This window comes from Brassica rapa, chromosome A04 (genome assembly GCF_000309985.2).
Source record: "Brassica rapa cultivar Chiifu-401-42 chromosome A04, CAAS_Brap_v3.01, whole genome shotgun sequence".
In the NCBI taxonomy this organism is placed as follows: Eukaryota; Viridiplantae; Streptophyta; class Magnoliopsida; order Brassicales; family Brassicaceae; genus Brassica; species Brassica rapa.
In genome coordinates, this window is record NC_024798.2 from 11,773,782 (window position 1) to 11,794,897 (window position 21,116).

The 21,116-nt window shown below is 36.3% G+C and overlaps 3 protein-coding genes and 1 long non-coding RNA gene across 4 annotated transcripts; 2 read left to right on the forward strand and 2 right to left on the reverse strand.

The window, feature by feature from the left end:
- Positions 1-5,450: 5,450 nt before the first annotated feature.
- LOC103864244 (RNA N6-adenosine-methyltransferase mettl16) lies at positions 5,451-9,402 on the forward strand. Its single transcript, XM_009142000.3, has 5 exons — positions 5,451-8,497; positions 8,578-8,685; positions 8,772-8,888; positions 8,974-9,043; positions 9,168-9,402. The coding sequence occupies exons 1-5, from the start codon at positions 7,397-7,399 to the stop codon at positions 9,227-9,229; spliced, it is 1,458 nt and encodes a 485-aa protein (XP_009140248.1). The 5' UTR covers positions 5,451-7,396; the 3' UTR covers positions 9,230-9,402.
- An 8-nt stretch (positions 9,403-9,410) lies between these two features.
- On the reverse strand, positions 9,411-12,838 carry LOC103864245 (phenylalanine ammonia-lyase 3). Its single transcript, XM_033290053.1, has 3 exons — positions 11,647-12,838; positions 10,749-11,402; positions 9,411-10,634 (listed from the first exon to the last, which is right to left on the reverse strand). The coding sequence occupies exons 1-3, from the start codon at positions 12,012-12,014 to the stop codon at positions 9,560-9,562; spliced, it is 2,097 nt and encodes a 698-aa protein (XP_033145944.1). The 5' UTR covers positions 12,015-12,838; the 3' UTR covers positions 9,411-9,559.
- Positions 12,839-14,845: 2,007 nt separating this feature from the next.
- Positions 14,846-20,255, reverse strand: LOC103864246 (pentatricopeptide repeat-containing protein At2g21090). The gene is made up of 3 exons (XM_033290054.1): positions 18,142-20,255; positions 17,953-18,034; positions 14,846-17,895 (listed from the first exon to the last, which is right to left on the reverse strand). Exon 1 carries the CDS (start codon positions 20,030-20,032, stop codon positions 18,242-18,244), a length of 1,791 nt encoding a protein of 596 aa, XP_033145945.1. The 5' UTR covers positions 20,033-20,255; the 3' UTR covers positions 14,846-17,895; positions 17,953-18,034; positions 18,142-18,241.
- LOC117133567 lies at positions 20,057-21,111 on the forward strand. The gene is made up of 2 exons (XR_004457444.1): positions 20,057-20,268; positions 20,369-21,111. It is a non-coding gene; the product is annotated as an uncharacterized LOC117133567 (long non-coding RNA).
- The last annotated feature ends 5 nt before the right edge of the window (positions 21,112-21,116 follow it).

Consider the following 21,116-nt stretch of genomic DNA (forward strand, 5'->3'; position numbering starts at 1 on the left):
TGGGAACGTAAACTACGTGATTTCTTTTTTTTTTCTCGGACAAGTAAAGGGACGACTGGTTTTCCCGCTACCACCAACAAACACAGCTTTTGCGGTTGGTAGCGGTTGTCGACGGTCTGCAACAATCACTCAAATCGCTTTAAACGGCTTCAAACCGCTTTGAATCTCATAAATTCAAAAGCTGGCTCCAGCTAGCGTTTGCGGTTGCGGGAGTGTAAATTTTTTTTTCTTTTTTTAAAACAATATATATACAAAAGTAAAACATTTTGATAAAAAATTTAAAAATTGAAATTATGAAAATATTAAAATATATCTATTATATTTTAATTAATATTATAAAATTTTATAATAAAAACAGTTTCAATAAATTTTCAAAAAATTAAAATTATAACTTTCTAAATATAAATTTTATATTTATTATAGCTTTATGATTTTTGATATTTTTATAATTATATTAAATGTAAATATTATTAATTTATTATTTGACTGTTACCGCATTTGGTAGTTAACCAGTCATAAATCACCCGCAAACACATCAATTTTTAACTGCAGTACCAGTCATACAAATCTCTTAAAACCGTTAGAAACCGCAACCGTCCGCATCCATAAACTCCCGCAACCGCAACCCCTACGTTTGAACCAGTCAGACCCAAAATTTAACTTTTTTACAGATTCTCCCCATAGTTTTCTATTGTTTTCAGTCAAAGGCAGTGGTCAAAAGTCTAACGTCTTTTTGTCCATTTGACATGACGATGGGACATGTCAATGCTTCCTTTAACCATGTGACAATAAGAAAAGTTGTTGGTCTTGTAATCAGTTTGTGAATTAGATTCAAGTGATGCGTTAAGAGTAGGGTTGAGTATTCGGGAGACCAATCAGATTTTGGTTCACGTTTAATCGGTTTTCGGATTTTAAGTTTATAAATTTCATCTTGTTTGGGATATCATAAAAGTTTGATTCATATTTGGTTGGAGTGTACTCGAGTTCAGTTAGAATTAAGTAACATTTCTAAAAAACCGGTTAAATCCAATATAATTCGAGTTTCAGATCTTAATCGAGTTTTCGACTCCAAAATTTGTTATATATTCTTTATGTTTCACTTTAGTTGCCACTTTAACTTTTTGCACACATATTTAGAAAACATTTAATTTTGCATATTCTCAAAATTAAAAAACATTAGTTATACACTTAACCATATTTTAATCAATATAAAAATAAAATAAAGAATATATCTATTAAATTTTACACTGAAAACATAAAATGACACTTAAAATGAAACAAAAATTTTACTCTAAAATGATAAATGATATGAAACGGAGAGAGTACTTAGTTAGGCCTGAAAACCAAACAAAGATCAAATGAAACAAAGACCAAAAATTAAAATTTACAAATTCTCTTCTCATAAAACTTTTAGATTCCATTGTAATCTTTGATAAGTGAAATTAGAGATCGAAGAAATTAAAGAACAAAATTAAAAATTATGTGCTAACACATAATATCTGAAAAACCAGAAGTGAAAACATATTGAACCCGATACACTCGACTATACGGAAGAAGGAAAAACATCAAATACAAAAATATATTAAACTAAGTATTTAAATTAATTAGTTATGTAATAAATACTTATTTTAGGTATTCAACGAAGTCTTAGAATATTTTAAGTACTTATTCGGGATTGAGTTCGGGTTGGTATGAGTATGTTTATGGAATTTTGAAATTTTCAGGGTTTTTGGGATATCCATTCAGATTCGAGTTTGGTTCAGATAAAACTCATAACCTAAAATACCATAAAACAAGCCTCATTCAACATTTATGCTAGATTCGAATTAGTTCATTTTCATTTTTACCGGACCGAGTTCGGTTTGAATTTTTGAATTTGGTTTATTTAAGAGATCAAATAGTCTAGAATTTTTTACATTATAGGACACATTATGTCTTTGGAATTGCCTATTTAGACACTAGTTGCTGGAAGCACACAATTTCTATGTGCAATGTCCTAGATGCCCTCAGCCTTATCTAACAATAACTAGAAAGACATTAACTAACAACTCTAACTAAATCCAAAAGTCTTTTTATTAAATCATTCAAAAATTTATTTATTTTAGAATTTCGAAATTAAAGTTCAGATTCACTTTTATTAAACTCTATTTTTCTTTTTATTTATTTTCATAACGCATAGTCAAATCCAATAATCACGATACACTCTCCTTCATCAAATCAAAGAAACAATTAATTCTTAATCCTCTTGGCTTGTCTCCTTCTTCTCAACTTTTTCTTATTCCTTTGTCTATCTCTATTTTTTGTCTGTTTTTCTATCTTTTTATTACAAATCATGACAGAATCCACGGATAAAAAGGAGAAAGGAAAAACGCCTCAACATGGATTTCGAGCTCAACATCGCGTCGGTGAGCTCGGTGGCTCAGTGAAGCCATGGGGGTTCGAGCTCGTCGAAATCCTCCGCCACCACGAGATCTGCTGCTCAAGTTGACTCCTCGCCTTGCTCAACTCATTTCCGAAGTCTCATCCATTATATAGGTGAAGCTGCAGTGGTTTGAGCTTGGTATCGCCATGGATGAAAGCTCGATCAGATCTGCAATAAGAATGATGAATTTACATATTTGGTCCTTATATTTATGTAAGTATTTGTTTTCACCCTCAATTTTTAAATGTGCAGATTTGTATTCTAATTAGTATCAAAATATTCAAGTATACACCACAGACATGTTTTATGCAATTATGTTCTTCATGATTACCATATAAACATATCCTAATCCATGTCCACACCTACTAGCTCACAAATAATCGATAATGGACATCATTTAACATGATCTCTTTCAGAAACTTTGATGTGGATACAACTTGTGTGTCATACAAATATGTCTAGATATTCTCTTTTACACATTTATATCCATGTCCACATATCTTACGTTCACACTTTTATCATCCATATCCATACATTCTTATAAGTTATATATAAAAAATATATATAGAAAATTAGATAAAACAATAAAAGTATATATCATTAAATAACAAATATATATCACTTTGTTATACTAATTTTTTTGGTCATATACATCTTTAAATAAAAAATAGAAAACAAAACATAGAATTTTGTAAAAAAAAAATATTGTGTCCACATCCATAAAACATATGTCCAATAAATTATAATTTAGCAATTTAGTTAGACATTAAAATATAAAATATATATATGGATATCAAAATAATAAGAAAAAAACATGTTTTATATGGTTATTATATATTTATTTAATCAGAAACTGAAATAGTGTATGAATCAATATGGTTTTGTGTCCATGTCTACAATTAATTTATAACTATATTATCCACACTATGGTATCCATGTCCATACTTTTTTTGTATATATTAGTATATATATATATATATATATATATATGAAAATGGATGTTAAAAGATAGAGAATTTTATACATAATTTAATGTGATAATTATTTTTGTTTTATATATTTTAGAATTTGAAATAAAAGTTAATGAAACATTAAGAGAAATAAAAAAAACAAGTTACAATTTATACTTACCCAAACAGAAGCGCATCTTCCGTTTCTTCTGAGCAAGGGCATTTCTGTCTAAAACAGCTCTCAGACTCAAAGAAAGTGTCCCTCCAGCGGATTGTGTCTTAAAGTGTTAAAAAAGATAAAAAAAAGTGTCCTAAATGGTAATCGACTCAATAGTCTATTATCTCTTTTTAGAAGTTTTGATTTACAACTGATTTTTATCTTTTTGGAGTACTATTTATTTATAATTTAGTACTAATAATTAAGGGAAATTACCACAAATACTACATTCATAGTACCACTTTTTATGTTTACATTAACTATTTTTACCCTCAATTTTAATGAAGGGTAAAATACAATTATACCCTTAGGGTTAATTAATCTAAACGTAAGGTTTAGAGTTGAGGGGTGGGGTAGGGTTTTTGGAATGTGAAATTTATGATTCTAATAAATATATAAATACTTAAAAATATATATAAAAAATTTTAAAAAATAGTTTCAAACATAATTTTCGGTTTTCAAAAAGAAATTTGAAAAAAATAAATAAATAAAAAATTCAAAATTTTTCTTTTTATAAAAAAGTTCGAATTTGAAAAAGTATAATTCGAAAACATAAAAAAAATTACATTTTTTTATTTTTTTATTTTTGTTTTTTTTTTTTAATTTTTTTGTTTAAATAATAATTTATTATATATATAAATAACAAGAGCATAAGAGTCTTTTGCCACTTAATGAAGAAGGTATTTTTGAAAATGTCTTATTAGTGGTGGTAAAAATGAAAAGTGGTACCATGAAAGTGGTAAATATGTAATTTCCCCAATAATTATACTATTTGTTTAACAATTCAATGAATAATATTTTATATCATATTTTAGTATTTATCGTTACATTTTTCTCCGTAAATATTTCAATATAAATACTTTATTAATACAGTATTTTCAAATAGTCTTCATATACATTTGGTATTGCTCACCTTGGGTTTTGGGTTTTGGATTTTACCCAAATCAAATTTGACATAAATATATGACTGGATTTTGTTTCATGGTATTTGGCATAAATATAAATTATGAATAAATACCAAAATACTTAAAAATTTCCAATTTGTACATAAATAAGTACTTGTCACGTGAATAATCAACTCAAAACTCACTTTTGATTTGGTCAAATATTTAATTATTTTTATGTACTTGAAGTTTGGCTATGAAAATTGTATTTTGATTTGGTCAAATATTTTATATTTAATCAACTCAAAACTCCCATCTGTATTTAAATTTTGGCTATGAAAAATATTGTTTGAGAATTTTAACAATGCTACTTTATTTTAAAAGTTTAAATAACATTTCTTATGTTTATAGAGTTTTTAGTAACTTGTTTATGTTTCTCTTCTCTTAACAACCACTTCTGAATCATGTCAAAATAATTTGTTAGCACAAATTGTTTAATCTTTGTCATATTTATGAACTAAAGTGCATATTTTTGAGTCACTGACAAGTATTTAAATAACTGAAACTCAAATTAAAAAGGGTTCAACGGGGTTTTCTATGTCTTATAAAACCTGAAATTAACTTTTAAAATATCCAAATAAAGCTAACTTTCATATATGCCACTAAAGAACCGACTGAACCCGAACCAAATCCAACTAGACACCCATATACACTAATACCTATATAAATTGATATCTAAATTACTATAATATAAATAAAAAATGTGGATAGTATAATAGTATAATGATTTGAACACAATATTCTATTTATTTTTATACATACATATAGATTATAAAATGATTTAAAACTTATAAATAATTGAAATTAAAATATTAACTAATTATTATTAGTTAACTATTTATAGATATTTACTTATAAATTAGAATGATTAAGGAATTATAAATTATAATGAGTAATATACTATAGTATAAAATTTAATAAAATAAATTTATTATTTTAAATCAAAATATTTATATAATATATAATATTTCTTTAGTATATTGTGATAATTTCTAAATATTTAGGTTGTCTAACTAATAATTCAAGTGTTAGATTAAGTGATTTATGATTAGGCATTAAGGGGTGTTACTGGTTATATAAGTTGAAATAAACTCTATTAGATTTCAAATAGGTTAGATTTTTTTAAATTCATTTACAATCTAAGATATATGATTTATTTAGATATTTTAAATCTTTGTCAAAGCATTTATAAATTTAACTTAATATCATATGATTTCTATAACATAATTATAGTTAATTTTAAGAGGATTATAATATGAATTTTAATTCCAAACTCTAAAATTATAAAATATAAAAGAAAATTAATTCACACAAAAGTTATTTATATATGTATCATTTGTATATTATTCTCTTGAATCTCATCTAACGTTGTATGTAGGTGAAAAAAAACAATAAACACTATTTTATTTATTATATGAAAGATGAAAAAGATGATCTAAGCATTGTGAAGTAGCTGACAAAAAAAATCATTGTGAAGTGCCAGAAGAAGAAAAATCTGAATGTGATAATGTAAGAGAGCTTTATCAACCGACATACTTTAAAGGTGTTGTATTACACTTTGACATACTTCAAGCTGGAGGTGTATTTTGTGCAGCAAAAGGTGGAGTAAAATATCTATTATAACCTTCATTTAATTTTGTTCATGTGGTCAGAGAAAGTGTGGTCATGAAACCGATTTCAAATTGTGGACTATCCATAACTATCTCCTTAACCATCACTGAAATATCTTTCTTTTGTACCACCATACCATCTCCTTCACCACCATCACTTCCATAACTATCCCGCTATAGACTCCACCTCCGCCATAAGCTTCTCCACCACCACTTCCTCTACCACCACTAGAGGGTATAATTGTTGATCTTTCCCGCCTCTGGTTCCTCTTCATTCAGCCTTCGTAATTAAGAACCAACACCATAAAACCTTCAACCGCCTCCATGACCGCTGACCAGCAAACACAACTTTCATATCCACATTTGTAAGCTCCACTAACACCATTAGCTCCTCCACTACCTGCCTACGTAAGCACTACCACAATAAGACCCTCCACCGGCTCCATGACTGCTAACCACTTCTTTCACCACCACAATTTTCATATCCAATTACACAAGTTCCACTTAAGCCATTAGCTCCTCCACCGCCACCTCCTCCATACCTTCCAACTTTTGATCCACATCCACGGCTCCACGTCCAGCTCTTCCTCCTTCACCACCACCATAAGACCCGACCCCTACCGTTGCCACTAGCATGACCACCATAAACATTATGTTTTCCACTGTAACCATGTCTCCACCTTTTCTTCTCCACTAGCATCTCCACCTCCAGCTTTTTCTCTCCCATTAACAGCTCTTATTATGTTGTGTAAAACGTCGGTGGTGAAAACTGTAATCATTGGAGAAGATAGTAGATGCGGCTGATTAAAATTTGATGAGTCAATGGAAAAATAAATTTCAGGTTATAAAGGCTTTTTGGGAAATTTACAAGGAAGAAGTACTTCACATGCTGAAAGTATGTGTGGATGTAAATAGATAAGTAAAAAGTACGTTTACGTGTAATTTTTTCATAATGTAATGCAAAGAAAGCTATTCCCTAGGTTTTGATCAAATGAAAAATACATGATTAACTAACGATGAAAATGCTTGATGCTAACTTTATAAACACAATAGGAGACGCTGAATTTATAACAAAAATTGTTCATATATTTTATAGGTACAGAGAATCTTGTTTGAAGTGAATTTTGTGATGGTTAACATAAAATAAGCAAAACAAAATATTGGTGAAGAAAGAAAAAGAGCCCCCTATTGTTGTTATACAAAGGCCCACTCTAATCAAACCAATAGAAGAATGAAAAGCCCATTGGAAGTAGATGAGATTGGTTCTCTTTTTGCACTTCCAAACCTGCTTGATTTTGTTGCTTGCCGCCTCTCGCTACGATTCTTCGTTAATCAATCTGATTGCGACTCAACAAAGAGCTTTTCAATTTCCCATGTCGATGCGCCGTAACGGGAAGAAGAGAGCAAGGTCCGAGACCCCAGGCTCCACCGCCCATCCCAAGAACAAATACTCAGACAACCCTCCCGATTTCGCCTCGCTGGCCTCTCTCTACCCTTCCTTCAAGCCCTTCGTCTTTTTCTCCGGAGGCTCTCGACCCCGCATCGACTGGACCGACTACAACGCCACACGAGAGCTCACTCGCGTCCTCCTCCTCCACGACCACGGCCTCAGCTGGTGGATTCCCGACGGGCAGCTCTGCCCAACTGTTCCCAACAGGTCCAACTACATCCACTGGATCAACGACCTCCTCTCCTCCCAGATCATTCCAAGCTCACGTGGCAACAATAAAGTAAAGGGCTTTGACATTGGTACTGGCGCTAATTGCATTTATCCTCTCCTCGGTGCTTCCCTTTTCGGCTGGAGTTTTGTCGGCTCAGACATTACCGATGTAGCTCTAGAGTGGGCTGAGAAGAATGTTCAAAGCAACCCCCACGTTTCAGACCTTATCGAGATCAGACGCTCTCGAATCATTCCATCTGAAGATGACGTCACTATGGTACTCCTGGGCGTTGTCAAGGAGTCTGAAACGTTTGACTTCTGTATGTGCAACCCTCCATTTTTCGAAACATTTGAGGAAGCTGGGCTTAACCCGAAAACCTCATGCGGTGGAACTCATGAGGAGATGGTTTGCGTTGGTGGGGAGCAAGCTTTTGTCTCCCGTATTATACAAGATAGCGCTGTACTCAGGGAAAGATTCAGGTGGTACACTTCTATGCTTGGGAAGAAGGCTAACCTCAAGCTCTTGATATCGAAGCTTTGGGAAGTGGGGGTTACTGTTGTTAAGACCACTGAGTTTGTACAAGGCCAAACTTCGCGTTGGGGACTCGCCTGGTCCTTCGTTCCCCCAGCTACTAGGAAGATTATAGCGCCAACTCCTGTATCCAAAAGCAGCCTTCTTTCTTTTATGCTTGAGGTAGTTATATCTTTTAACCTTTTTTTTTCATCTTGTTTTTGCTGCGTAAGTATATAAAGAGCGTTGTGAATTTTTGGTAGGGCATTAAACGGCAGTACAGTGCAGCGGATGTGCTGCAGTCAGTTGAAGAGTTCTTCAAGAGCTCTGATGCCTCGTCCAAATTAAACTCGAATACCTTTTCTGTTGACGTACGTTTTGTCTTTGGCATCTGATCTTTTGTTTTCTGCAATATCTCAAGCTCAAGAGAGTTCTCCCTTGTATTGTTGTTATGCAGATTGTTGCGTCCAGTGAGCAGTGCAACACAATCACTAATAGGGATGATGTGGATAGTGTGAGAAGCCATGGCTCCAGTTTGCAAGGCCCTCAAGATGACCTGTCTTTCCGCATCTTGGTTTGTTTGGAGATTTGATTTTAGTATTACTGCCTTTTGCTTTTTTTCAATTGGTGTTTGATGGAGAAATGTATGTCTGGTGCAGGTGTTCCAGCAGATGCCAGGAACGTTGCTTATAAAAGGATCATTGCAGCATAAAGATAGTCCTCTCTCAGGTTAGTCGGATTTGCTGGCAAATCGTTCACTTTTTTGGTTCATGAATCTCACCAAAATTATCAAATACCAAAACTTCCGATGTTGGAATACAACTGAATAGGTCGTGTAATTTTGCATTTGCAGGGTTGTTCTCTGTGGTTTTTGGTTCCTTGGAAGAAAGTATGAAGTCCAAATTTTGTAGGTAAACAATTAGTACTGTACTCACTTGAAGAATGGCATCTTGTATAACTATATCAAATTGAATTATAAAGCTTCCATCTCAGACATATGTAACATGTTCTTACATACCAATGGATAATCGATATTCATATTGTAATCTACTAATCTATTTTGTTAGATAATAGTTCATTTTGTGGAATTTACAAAGGATAACAATGATCTGACATTGATTGCTCAAATTCCAAATATCACATTATGATATATGTAAATTCACATATATCTAAATAGTACAGTTATTAACATAAGGTTAGTGCCAAATGCGTAAGAATTATTTCTTGGCGAGGAGACATAACATTTTACGAGATTGGGATTGGAGCTCCGTTCCATTCCTTGAGGCATTCAAACAGAGGATCTATGAGTTTTCCCTTAGATATGGCTTTAAAAACTTCGTCGAAATCTTCTCCTGGTGTCCTGACACTCCCTCCGGTTAGTAGCCTCGTCTCTAGCTCCTCCCGTACAAACCGGTACAACGGATACGATCTACACTCTTTGATCCGGTTAGCCACAACAAAGTTACCCTTTTCGCACTCGGTCCACACTCTTTCAACTTCGTTAGGTAGAAGAGATTTCAGCTCTGTTTCGAATGTTCCTATTTTTCGAAAACCCGAATCCGTCTCATGTTCCGGTTCAGCTAAAGCATGGTCGAAAAGAACGCTTCTCAGCTTCTGCATTAGAGGGTTAGTGAGGCTGCTTAGGTCATAAACATATGAAAAGACATATCCGCGGTCGATAACTCCGAGGATGTTCTGTTCGAGGAACAGTTTGCTGAGAGTGAATGCGTGTTTTTTGGCGGTTTGGTTCACAACCGCCTTAATCGTTTCCTTGAGATTGTCTTCAAGATGTCTTAGATCATAGGCTTGGCATAAAGCTACTAAGTAAGTAGCTGACATAAGCTTGAGGATATTCACAGCTTCCACAGTCTTGTGGCTGGAGATCAAACCAAGAGAGTTAACATCTTGATTGTGTTGCTCAGTGCTTTGGACATGGTTTGTCACGGGATTAGCTAAGAACTGAAGCTCGGAACAATAAGCAGCCATGGGGACTTCCGCGCCTTTGAACCCGTAGTCAAGGCTAGGGTTTCTCCCACCGGATAGATTCGAAGGTAGACCGTTGTTGTAGAAATCATTGACGAGTTCCGTGAATTGCGCAAATATTAGTTTCCTGATGGAACCAATGGCTAGACGGGCGTTGTCCATGGCGACACCTATTGGTGTCCCCTGGAAATTCCCACCGTGGATAGCTTTATTCCGCAGCACATCGATTAAAGGGTTATCGTTGACAGAGTTTATCTCTCGTTCAATCATTTTCGTCGCGGCTCTGATCACCTCAATCTGCGGTCCAAGCCACTGTGGCGATGTTCGCAGAGCGTAGCTGTTAATTCCAAACGAAAAGCTATTAGCTAGCCCAATTTATTCTCAAAAGAAAACCAAACACACATATACTTGAGAGGCAAGAAACAAGTTGCTTGAAAGGCAAGAAACTTACCGATCTTGTTTAGGTTTTTGGAGCGGATCAATCTCATGGAGACGTATAGCTTCTTTGACAAAAGAGCTTCCGTCTAAGATATGTTCCATGATTGCCGCGGCTTCGATCTGACCAGGATGGTGCTTGAGTTTATGCACAAGATGATCGGTAAACTCGGGTTTCCCATGCATAACCTCAACAAACATGGCGGAAGCAACTTCAGAAAAAACTGCCAGAACGTTGGCCTCGTATAGTACTATTGAGGCCATAGCGGACCCAACCGCGGTGCCGTTCACGAGCGCAAGCCCTTCTTTAGGCCGGAGCTCAAAAGGAGAAGATATTCCAGCTAGCTTGAAGGCCTCTAAGGCAGTAAGGATCTCATCGGATGGACCCACGGATCGGGAGTTGGGCCGTCCGGTGAGGAGACCGGCGATGTACGATAGAGGAACGAGGTCACCAGAGGCGGTGATGGTGCCTCGGAGAGGGAGGCGCGGTGTGATTTTGTGGTTGAGGAACTTTGTGATGGCTTCAAGGATTTCAAAGCGTATACCGGAGTAGCCTTGGAGGAGTGTGTTGACACGGATGAGCATCGCCGCTCTTGTTGCCGGACGAGGAAGAATGTTTGACAAAACGTCATCTTCGTCGCCTGTAGCGAATATTCCGGTGTTCAAGTACCTGTTTTTTTTTTGTGTATTGATTTGTCGGTGCATGACATATTACATCAATAAGCGACAATTCAAAAAACTAATTAAAATAATAATGTACACAAATTTAAATAAAATTAAATAAAACTTGAATAGATAAATCATGTAATTATAATTTCTATTAAATAAAGTTTTAGAAACAAAATAATTTTGCGTTTTTAAACATGGTCAAATATAATATGTTATAAAACAAATTGACACATTTTTTTACTTACCTAATAAGCTCTTTTTGAAGAGCAGCACCTTGATTGGTCCTCCTACGAGAAGAAGAACCAAATCCAGTGGTGATTCCATAAGTGTCCGTGCCACGGTTAATGCTTTCCATCACCCACTCACTACTAGCCTTCACGCCGGCACGAGCCTCCTCCAAAAGCTCCACCGTCGTCCCTTTGCTCGCAACGGCCGCAACCTGACCGATAGTCAGCGTCTCTCCACCGAGCCGCACCGTTCCTTTCCTATAATCCTCCACCATCTTCTTCACATCCTCCACGTGGCTCCCTTTCAAAGCCTCGGCCGCTACGTTCCAATTAAGTGGATCACTAGACGCACTTCCGTTGTTTTTGTTTGGTTGACAAAATTCCATGATCACAACAAGAGTTTTGCTTTGTTTTTGGAAAGCCGATAAAAATGTATTAGACAGTGTAGTAACCTTTGTTGCTTTCAAGTACTGATGCCAAAACTACCATTACCAGTGTCACTTATTTAGTTGTAGATCGAGCTAGCTCCATGAATTATTTGTATGTTAAGATTCGTTAGTGTAAGCAAATAATTTGTAAACAGTGGTTGAGTGGGGGTTGTGGATATTATTTTATGTAGGGAGTGGGTTGTTATATATTAGTGGCCGATGCAAAATCATTTTCCATGGAATATTATTGGTTTCATCCATTCAGAAACTAGTTTATTAATGGGTACCAGGCAGTGGTGGGGGTCACATGACCCATATGATTAAAAAAATGAAATTTACTTGTATTTTCTTTCTAAAATCAGATGAAATATGAATAAGTTTACTAACTGACCCCATAAAATGTAGTTGTTGTTAATTTAACCCCAGCAGGAAAAAAACTGCCTCCGTACCAGGAACAAATATTAGCTGGAATATATAAAGATTACGATTAATCTATTCATTTTCAATTAGTTTTAAGTTGAAAATCTATACAACTTACATGATATCCAAATCCAGATCCATTTAGTGTAGGATTGCAAAGATCCAAATAAAAAATCAAGATGAAAACGGTGTTTTATCATAACTAGAAAATATAAATAAAACCAAAACAATTAAGAAAATATCGAGATCACGTGGAGGCGAGAATGATCTCTGTCCTTAATCCATCAACCTCCTTCAGTGTGACAGTGTTCGAGACTATAAATCAAACTGAGACGGCACGGATGGAGGTGGCAGTGCAGACGTGTCACCAGTCCCGGCTTTGGACTACGGCAAGTGGGGCAATGGCCCTGGGCCCAAGGGTCCAAAATTTTTTTGAATGTAATTTGACTAATTGTAAAAGGTCCATTTTAGTTTGTTAAAGGATCAAATAGTTTAATAAATCTATAATAAAAAGTAATCAGCTAAACCTAATTAGCCTACAAAAAGACAAAACAAGAAAAATTTCTTTACGCTTCCTATTTTCTAATCTTACCGTTGATGGTAAAAGAGAAGCTCTCGAATCCAGCAAAAGTGAACAACACAAATCAAACCAAAATATATATTCTATTCACTGATCAGTTAGTGAGATCTCATTTCAAAGTAGAGGTTTGTTTAATTGATTACATCTATATCTTTTACTCTTAGTTTATTGTTTCAGGTCATAAAAATGAATGGGCACGATACTCGTCAAAGAATTGATCACGATCAAGGCAATGGAATGAAAAAATGTTTTATAGAAAGGGTCCATATTTCAAATTTCGCCCAAGGCTATAAAATAGTTTAAGACGGTCCTGCGTGTCACGTGTGTGTGTTTTCCCGTCCTCTTTTCCAGTATACATTTGAACTCCTTATGTGTTTCCATATACATAACTTCGTTCACTTCCCATTTGGAACAAAATATATGAATCAATCTATGGTTACCAATTTATTTCGAGTTGGAAATCTATGATTTTTTTTAGTAAACAAAATTCTCTTTAAAGTAAAAAAAAGTTAGTTGACAAAGCATATTAAGGACTAGATAATAAATTATGTGGATAGTTAATTGCACATGTTAGTTATGCCATTGTATATGTTTATATATGAAGTGGGTGGTCGATGCATTTGCATGCCTGGCCCTTTATTAAAAGCATATATTCCTTGCCACGTTATAACATACATCTAATATAGGCGTTCAATAAACAAAAACATATAAAAGTGAAAAATGCGTAAGAATATTTATTCTTGATATGGAGTTGAGACATAATTAATGTTTAAAAGATTGGAAGTGGAGCTCCGTTCCAATCTTTCAGACATCCAAACAGGGGGTCTATGAGTATTTCATCTTTGTTTCTAACTCTCAGAGTTTTCGAAAACTTGTATATATTTCATGTTATGGTTCTGCTAAAGCGTGGTAAAAACGAACGTGTCTCAGCTTCTGCATTAGAGGGTTATATTAGTGTCAGTCCTGGTATAGGAGGCCCAAAACTAGAACCAATAAAGAAAATTGGCCACAATCTGAAAAATTAAATAAAAGAAAATGTGCATATTACGAGTCGAAGCTAGATTAAGCAGGGGAAGATTAAAAACTTGAGATTATACACTAGTTAAACCAAAGGAAAAATTTGAAAATTTGCAGCCGAAATGTTTTTTTTTTCTTTTATAAATAAAACGGCCGGAAATACATGCCTTTTTGGCTTGGGACAAAGAGCCGGTTCTGATTAGAGTCCCACATCAGGCATAGTAAAATTATTTGGGCAACATATAAGCGATATGACAATTCTTTACTCTTAAGATAATGTTTGGTGTAACATAAAAAAAAAAGATAATGTTTGGTGTAAGCTAAGCCTATTACTGATATATTAACATAGCTAGGTTTGGCAACGCATATATTACCACAGCTAGGTTTGGCAACGCATATATTTTTTTCACATAGACAGTTTTTTTTTATCTATTGTCTGTAAAAATGCTGCTGTCTTATTATGGTATTTCTGAAAAGTTAGGTTTGAACTGTTTCATTGGATCATTTCTCATCTACATTTCAAGGAGACCTATTAAAATCCTACATCAGGCATAATAAAATCTTTAGGGCATCTTTATTTCCACTATATGGCTCTAAATGGTGACCAAAAAAATGAGTGGAAATAGTAAATTTCTTATCATTCCTTACAATTTACACTATTTACAAGGAATATTTGTTCCTATGATTCTTTTAGACTTTAACATTTAAAGAATAATAGACTATAATAATTTCTTATCAAATTAGGAGAGGATTAGTTTTTCCTCTTATTTTATTCTTTCATTCTTTTTCTTTTTATTCATCATATTCCTTTAATGTTACCAGTTAGAGTTACTCCAAAATGAAATAAATAATACTTTTATGTTTTGTTCATTTATTCTGTTTTCTATTTTATTGTTGGAATAAAATATGGAATGGAGATGGAGATGCTATGTGTGACGTGGCAATTCTCCACTTTGAATTAATTTTTAAGTGTGAGCTTAGCATATTATTAATACGTTAACGAGGCTGTTTGGGTCACACAGGAAAAGAAGTATTCCTAATCGAAAACTTGGAGGATGTTTTGTTTGAGGAATCGTTCGTCGACAGAATGTACACGTTTAGCGGTTTGGTCCACAACCGCCTTAACTGTTTTCTTGATATTTTATTCAAGATGTCTTAAATCGAAGGCTTGGCACAAAGCTACCAAATAAGTAGTTTACTAAATGTGAGAATATTACAGCTTCTGCAGTCTTGCAGATAAATATTAGTCCAAGAGAGTTAAACATTTTGTTTGTATTGATAAGCGTTTTCAACATGATTTGTCACATGATTAGCTAAGAACTTAAGCTCAGAACACTAAGAAGCTAGCCATGGCGACTTCTGCACCTTTTAACCCGTAATCAAGACTAGGGTTTCTCCCACCGGATAAATTAGAAGGCAAGCCGTTGTTGTAGAAAGTATTGACGAGTTTTTTGAATTTCGCAAACATTATATAACGCTCCGACCCGCCCACGGCTAATGGGCCATCCACGCCCGCTCTCTCGGTCTGTGGACCTCATCCTGTTCCAACGGTCGGTGCATTAATTTTTCGGAAGCTCGAAATCATTGTTTACTGACCCTGCAATTACCACATGACCTTTCCCCGTGCTTTGCCTCACTTACATGGTATCGCGAATCACTTTCCGATAGGTCACCCATCGTTCCACTATTCCAGCTCAAGCACGCTTAACTCTAGAGTTCTAAACGGATATGTGATGAAAAAGCTAAGTGAACTTTGGTGACATAGATAGTCAAATCAATTCTCTTAAGCCTTTCCATATATCACAACTCGGGATGTTACAATTCACCCCTCTCAAAGAACGCAACGTCCTCGTTGCGCCCCACGACAGGTCTCAAGATGCCTCTCGGGTCAGAACCGAGATGGCTAACCAGCTCTGATACCACTTATAACGCCCGACCCGTCCACGGCTAATGGGCCACCCACGCCCGCTTTTTCGGCCGTGGGCCCCATCCCGTTCCAACGGTCGGTACATTAATTTATTCAAAGCTCGAAATCATTGTTTACTGACCCTACAATCACCACATAACCTTTCTTCGTGCTTTGGCCTCACTCACACGGTATTGCGAATCACTTCCCTATATGTCATCCATCCTTCCACTACTTCAGCTCAAGCACATTTAATTTTGGAGTTTTAAACAGATGTGTGGCGGAAAAGGTAAGTCAATTTTGGTGACATAGATAACCAAATCAATTCTCTTAAGCATTTCCATATATCACAATTCGGAATGTTACACATTAGTTTCATGATCAAACCGCGCGCGGGCTAGACGAATGGTGTTCATGGACACACCTATCGGTGTCCTTTGGAAGGTCCCACCGTGGATAGCTTTGTTCCGTGATACATTTATCAAAGCGTATCCATTGACACTGTTTGTCTCTCCCTCAATCATTTTAGTCGTGGTTCTAATCACCTTGATTTGCAGTCCTAGCCACTGTGGTGATGTTCGCAGCGCGTAACTGTTAGTTCCAACAAAAAATGTTAGCAGATCTAATTACAAAGGAGAACTAAAACACATACTTTAGAAGCAAGAAAATAGTTGCTTCAAAAGCAAGAAACATACCGATCATGGAAGTATGTGTTTCTTTGCACGTGGGTGTAGTTATTTTGAGTTCACTTTCTCTCTTGGAAGTGATGCATGACATAAAGCTCGGGTCGATGGAGGTTGGTGGTCAGACGAACGAAGGTGGTCGATAGGTGGTTGGATGGGTGTCTTGGTGAACTGAACGAGAACCTGAAAACAGAGAGAATACAAATGAGATGACGATAAAGACTACTAAAATAGAGAAAGGTCAAGAGATAATATGGAATGGTCGAGGATAATGATGGATGGTCGATGGATGATTGGGACAATCTCAACTTGCGTACGACACTCTTTAAGAAGGTCAATGGATAAGGATTGGCCACTCAATCTGGTGGGTTGATTGACTCTCTCAATCTGTCATGTTCAGTGGCTGCTGAATCACACAAAAACCTATGAATCACTAATTAATCACAGGAACACCCTTTGATAAAAACGGAAACAACTTATATTTATTTTGCTTGATTGAAAGGTGAATATTACATGATGACTATAAGAGATTATATGCTCAGATACAATGGTCTAACTCAAGAAGAAAAAAAAAATCATAGGAAATGAAAAACTAGTCGTCAAAGAGAATAATAGAATTTTGGCCAAAATAGGGGAACTTGATGATTTGATTGAATTTGGAAAGCTTGGGCATGAATTCATGATATCTTAGGACGTCCATGTTCATCAGAAGGCTGTGGTGGAAGTGATGAAGTTTTGGTCTTCAGACCTTGCAAATGTGAATGCTTTCAAAAAACGGCAAGTTTACAAATGTGAAGATCCTTTTAATCCCACAGTTGCTGGTTCATGGTAGGATGGTGTCTGACCCTCCTAAATGTTTAGATGTGTCTTCTATATTCTTAGATATCTCTCCTGGTCGCCATGATCTGATTTGGAATTGTTTGAACTCATGAACTTCCGAATAAGGCAAGTTGAGAGATGATTTGATCGGTTTTGGGAAATGGTTCATAACATGAAATTTCCATGGACATTTCTTCTGGTTGTAGGCTTGTTGGAAAGCTAAAAGACCCGTATTGTGGTTCACATTTGGTTTTGGGGGAAGAAGTTTCATGGTTGGGCTGGAATTCACTTTAATAGGATGATACTCGCAAGCAATCGCATGGACCAGAGAATCTCCGGTTTGTAAATTGCATAACACATTGGTCCATGAAGACATCACAAGTATTGGTCGCTTAGACAAAACCGGGTTATTGGCTTGTGGTATTGTTTGGTTGCCATAAATTCTATGGAGACATCACAAGTATTGGTCGCTCGTCTTTTATTTAGTCTCATTTCTTGCTCACCTGACATCTCCATTCTTTTGTAATAACTCAGCCAATACGAATCAAACTGCCTGCAGAAACGTAAATCTATTCCATTTTGATTCTTTTATTAAACAATAAATCTGGAGGAAGACCAAAAAAGAAAGAACAATGTAGTTGTTAGCTCTGCTAGACTTACAAAACTTTTGAAGCTAAAAATCAAATCATCACAACACGTATAACTCCCCTGCTTTTGCAGGCTTTAACAGTGTACAATCCTCCCTTCTTGTTAGAGTGGATCATGTTCTTGAAGCCTCTTCTTTTTCCATTAGAGCAGCCAGATTGTGCAGAACAGAGTAGATCTCTTCTTTACGAGGATGATGCCACCCGTCTGAGACTGTGAAAGTTTCAACTTTCTCCCCGATTCCAATCCAACTACGAGCTTTCTCTTTGTTCACCCTTCTCTTCTTCATAATCCCTCTCAGCTTCTCTACTGGTTCCCAGTTTCCCTGATCTGCGTGAATGCTGGACAGTAATACGTATGGCGCAGACGACTCAGGGTCCAGTCTGATCAGCTCTTCCGCTGCTCTCTTTCCCAATTCTACATTCCCATGGATCCTGGATACCCCAAGGATCGCATTCCATATATGCTCCTCCGGTTTAAAAGGCATTTTCTCCATCCTGCTCATCAACTCTTTAAAACAACCGGCACGACCTAGGAGATCTATCAGACAAGCGTAATGCTCTTGGTCGGGAACGATCCCGTAATCAACAGTCATTGAATCAAACCACCTGACTCCTTCCTCCACCAGACCTGAGTGACTGCAGGCACTGAGAATCACAACCAGAGTCGTCCGGTTCGGATTAACTCCGATCTTGATCATCTCATCAACCATGCGCAAGGCCTTGTGGCCAAGCCCGTGATGCGCTAACGCAGAGATCATCGTGTTCCACAGGACACAGTCTCGCTTGTCATCACCGTAAAGATTGAAAACTCGCTCGCTGGACTCTAAACTCCCTGATCTGGAGTACATATCGATCAAAGAACTGACAACAATCGCATTGGGTACAACATTCGTACGGATCATGTACCCATGAATCTGCTTCCCGTGTCTAAGAGACGCAGAGGCGCAGAGACAGCTGCTGAAAGTAAACTGCTCTGGTTTAACCCTCAAAGCAATCATTTTTCTAAACAAGTCGAGCGCGTGGTCCCCTGAGCCTTGTCTAACATATCCAGCAATTAATGCTGTCCAAGAAACAGGATTTTTCTCTGGCATTTTCGTGAATAACTCGTTAGCTGATTCCATATCACCTAGTTTGGCATATCCGGAGATGAGAGTAGTCCAAATATAATTATCCTTCACTACCATCTCATCGAAACGTCTCCTAGCGCTCTCCATCTGACCACATTTAGCATAAGCATCGATGATAGAACACGAAAGCACCACATTTGATAAAAACCCAGCAACAAGAACCTGCCCGTGAGCTTGCCTGTTAAGCCCGAGCTCCCTCGATTTCACACAAGCAGTCAAAACCCCCGCGAAGCTGAACTCGTTGAACTTGATCCCAGATCTCCTCAGCTCTCTATAAAACCACAGAGCCTCGTTCAGATTCCCACTCTGAGCGTAACCAATCACCATCGTGTTCCACGAGACGACATCCCTCTCAGGCATACCGTCGAACACCACCCGCGCACGAGTCAACATCCCCGATTTAACGTACCCGGAGATCATATTGTTCCACGAGTACAAGTTTCTGAAATGCATTTTGTCGAACACTTTGCGTGCGTCTACGGGTTTACCGCATTTCATGTACATTCCGATCAGATGATTGGATAAAAGCGTGTTGGGGGTGGTCTTGAATCCGGTGATCTTCAAGTGGCGATGAATCCATTTGCCTTGTCTCAAGGACCTCGTGTCTCCGCAGCGCTGGAGGAGAGAGGCGAGGACTTGGAAGGGTAAGCGAATCCCTTGCTTCGTGAGGGACTCGAGACGAGACACCGCTTGAGAGAGCTCTTCCTTGGCGGCGTGGCTGCTGAGAAACGATCGCGCGACACAGATGGGCCGTTTCTGAGGGTTACTGATGGGCATTGGAGGGAGAAACCACCATGGGAGGAGGAGACTTGACTCCTTGGATGTCCACCGGCGAATACAAGTCTGAGAGGTTTAACGGCGGCGAGATTCGCCGGTACGAAATCATATGACGAATGTTTCGGCCGTCGGATCGGATTAGAAAACCGGATCTGGTTTTGGTATTGGACCATACAAACAAAGACCATCCTTTTTCACTTTTGGGCTTTTTCAGCCCACGGGCCTCTGTTTTTAAGGTATCTTTATTTCGTTGGAAATGTACATCCGTTTATTTATCTCCTAGTCAAGACAAAACCAGGTTGAGGAATGTAAAGTACTGAAAATGTTGTATACTAGGTGGGGGAAGGATTGATGCCGAGTTTAATGAAACAAAAGCCTTTCTAGTGAATAACGGTAAGTCGGTAACGTTGTAGCCAGCCATGGCATCACCGGTCTTGGGATCGAACCAATTGGTCTGATCAAATTATGTAATTATGTATATCTCTATACTTTCTCTAAATTGATAAATACTAATCTTCAATTTTTTATTGAAAACAAAAGCTATTTATGTTCGTTCATAATTCTTTTTTTTTTCTGAGAGCAGCTACAAATTTTATTGATAAAATAAAAGAATTCAGATTTCATTTAATTATAAAAACATATGACATCTTTTATGGAAACGAATTACTACTGCTTTTATTACAAGATGTGTTTCAAAGGGCATTGTGGGTCTGAATATATAAGAGCAACAAAATCTGAAATTGGTTGGCTTTGGAAATCAAATCCATTGTTATTCCTTTGGAAAGTTCTCCTAAACAGCATTTTTAAAGTTTTTGTCAACTATTTTTGTGAAAATAAACTAAAAAAAGCTATCTTAGAAAATTTCTCTATTCTATTCTCCTTTCCTTATGCAGTATATGAATCTTTTAGCTTTCCTAATCATAGTAAGATTATCAATTCTCTTTATAGCTATTGGTTATAAATCAAAAAGGAAAAGGAGATAAAATTGTTAATTCTGATCTAACCTTAACCTATTGTTTCTTCTTTCCTTTCAAAATAATTTCATTTATCCTAGAAAAAAAGAAGATACATATATATTGGGACA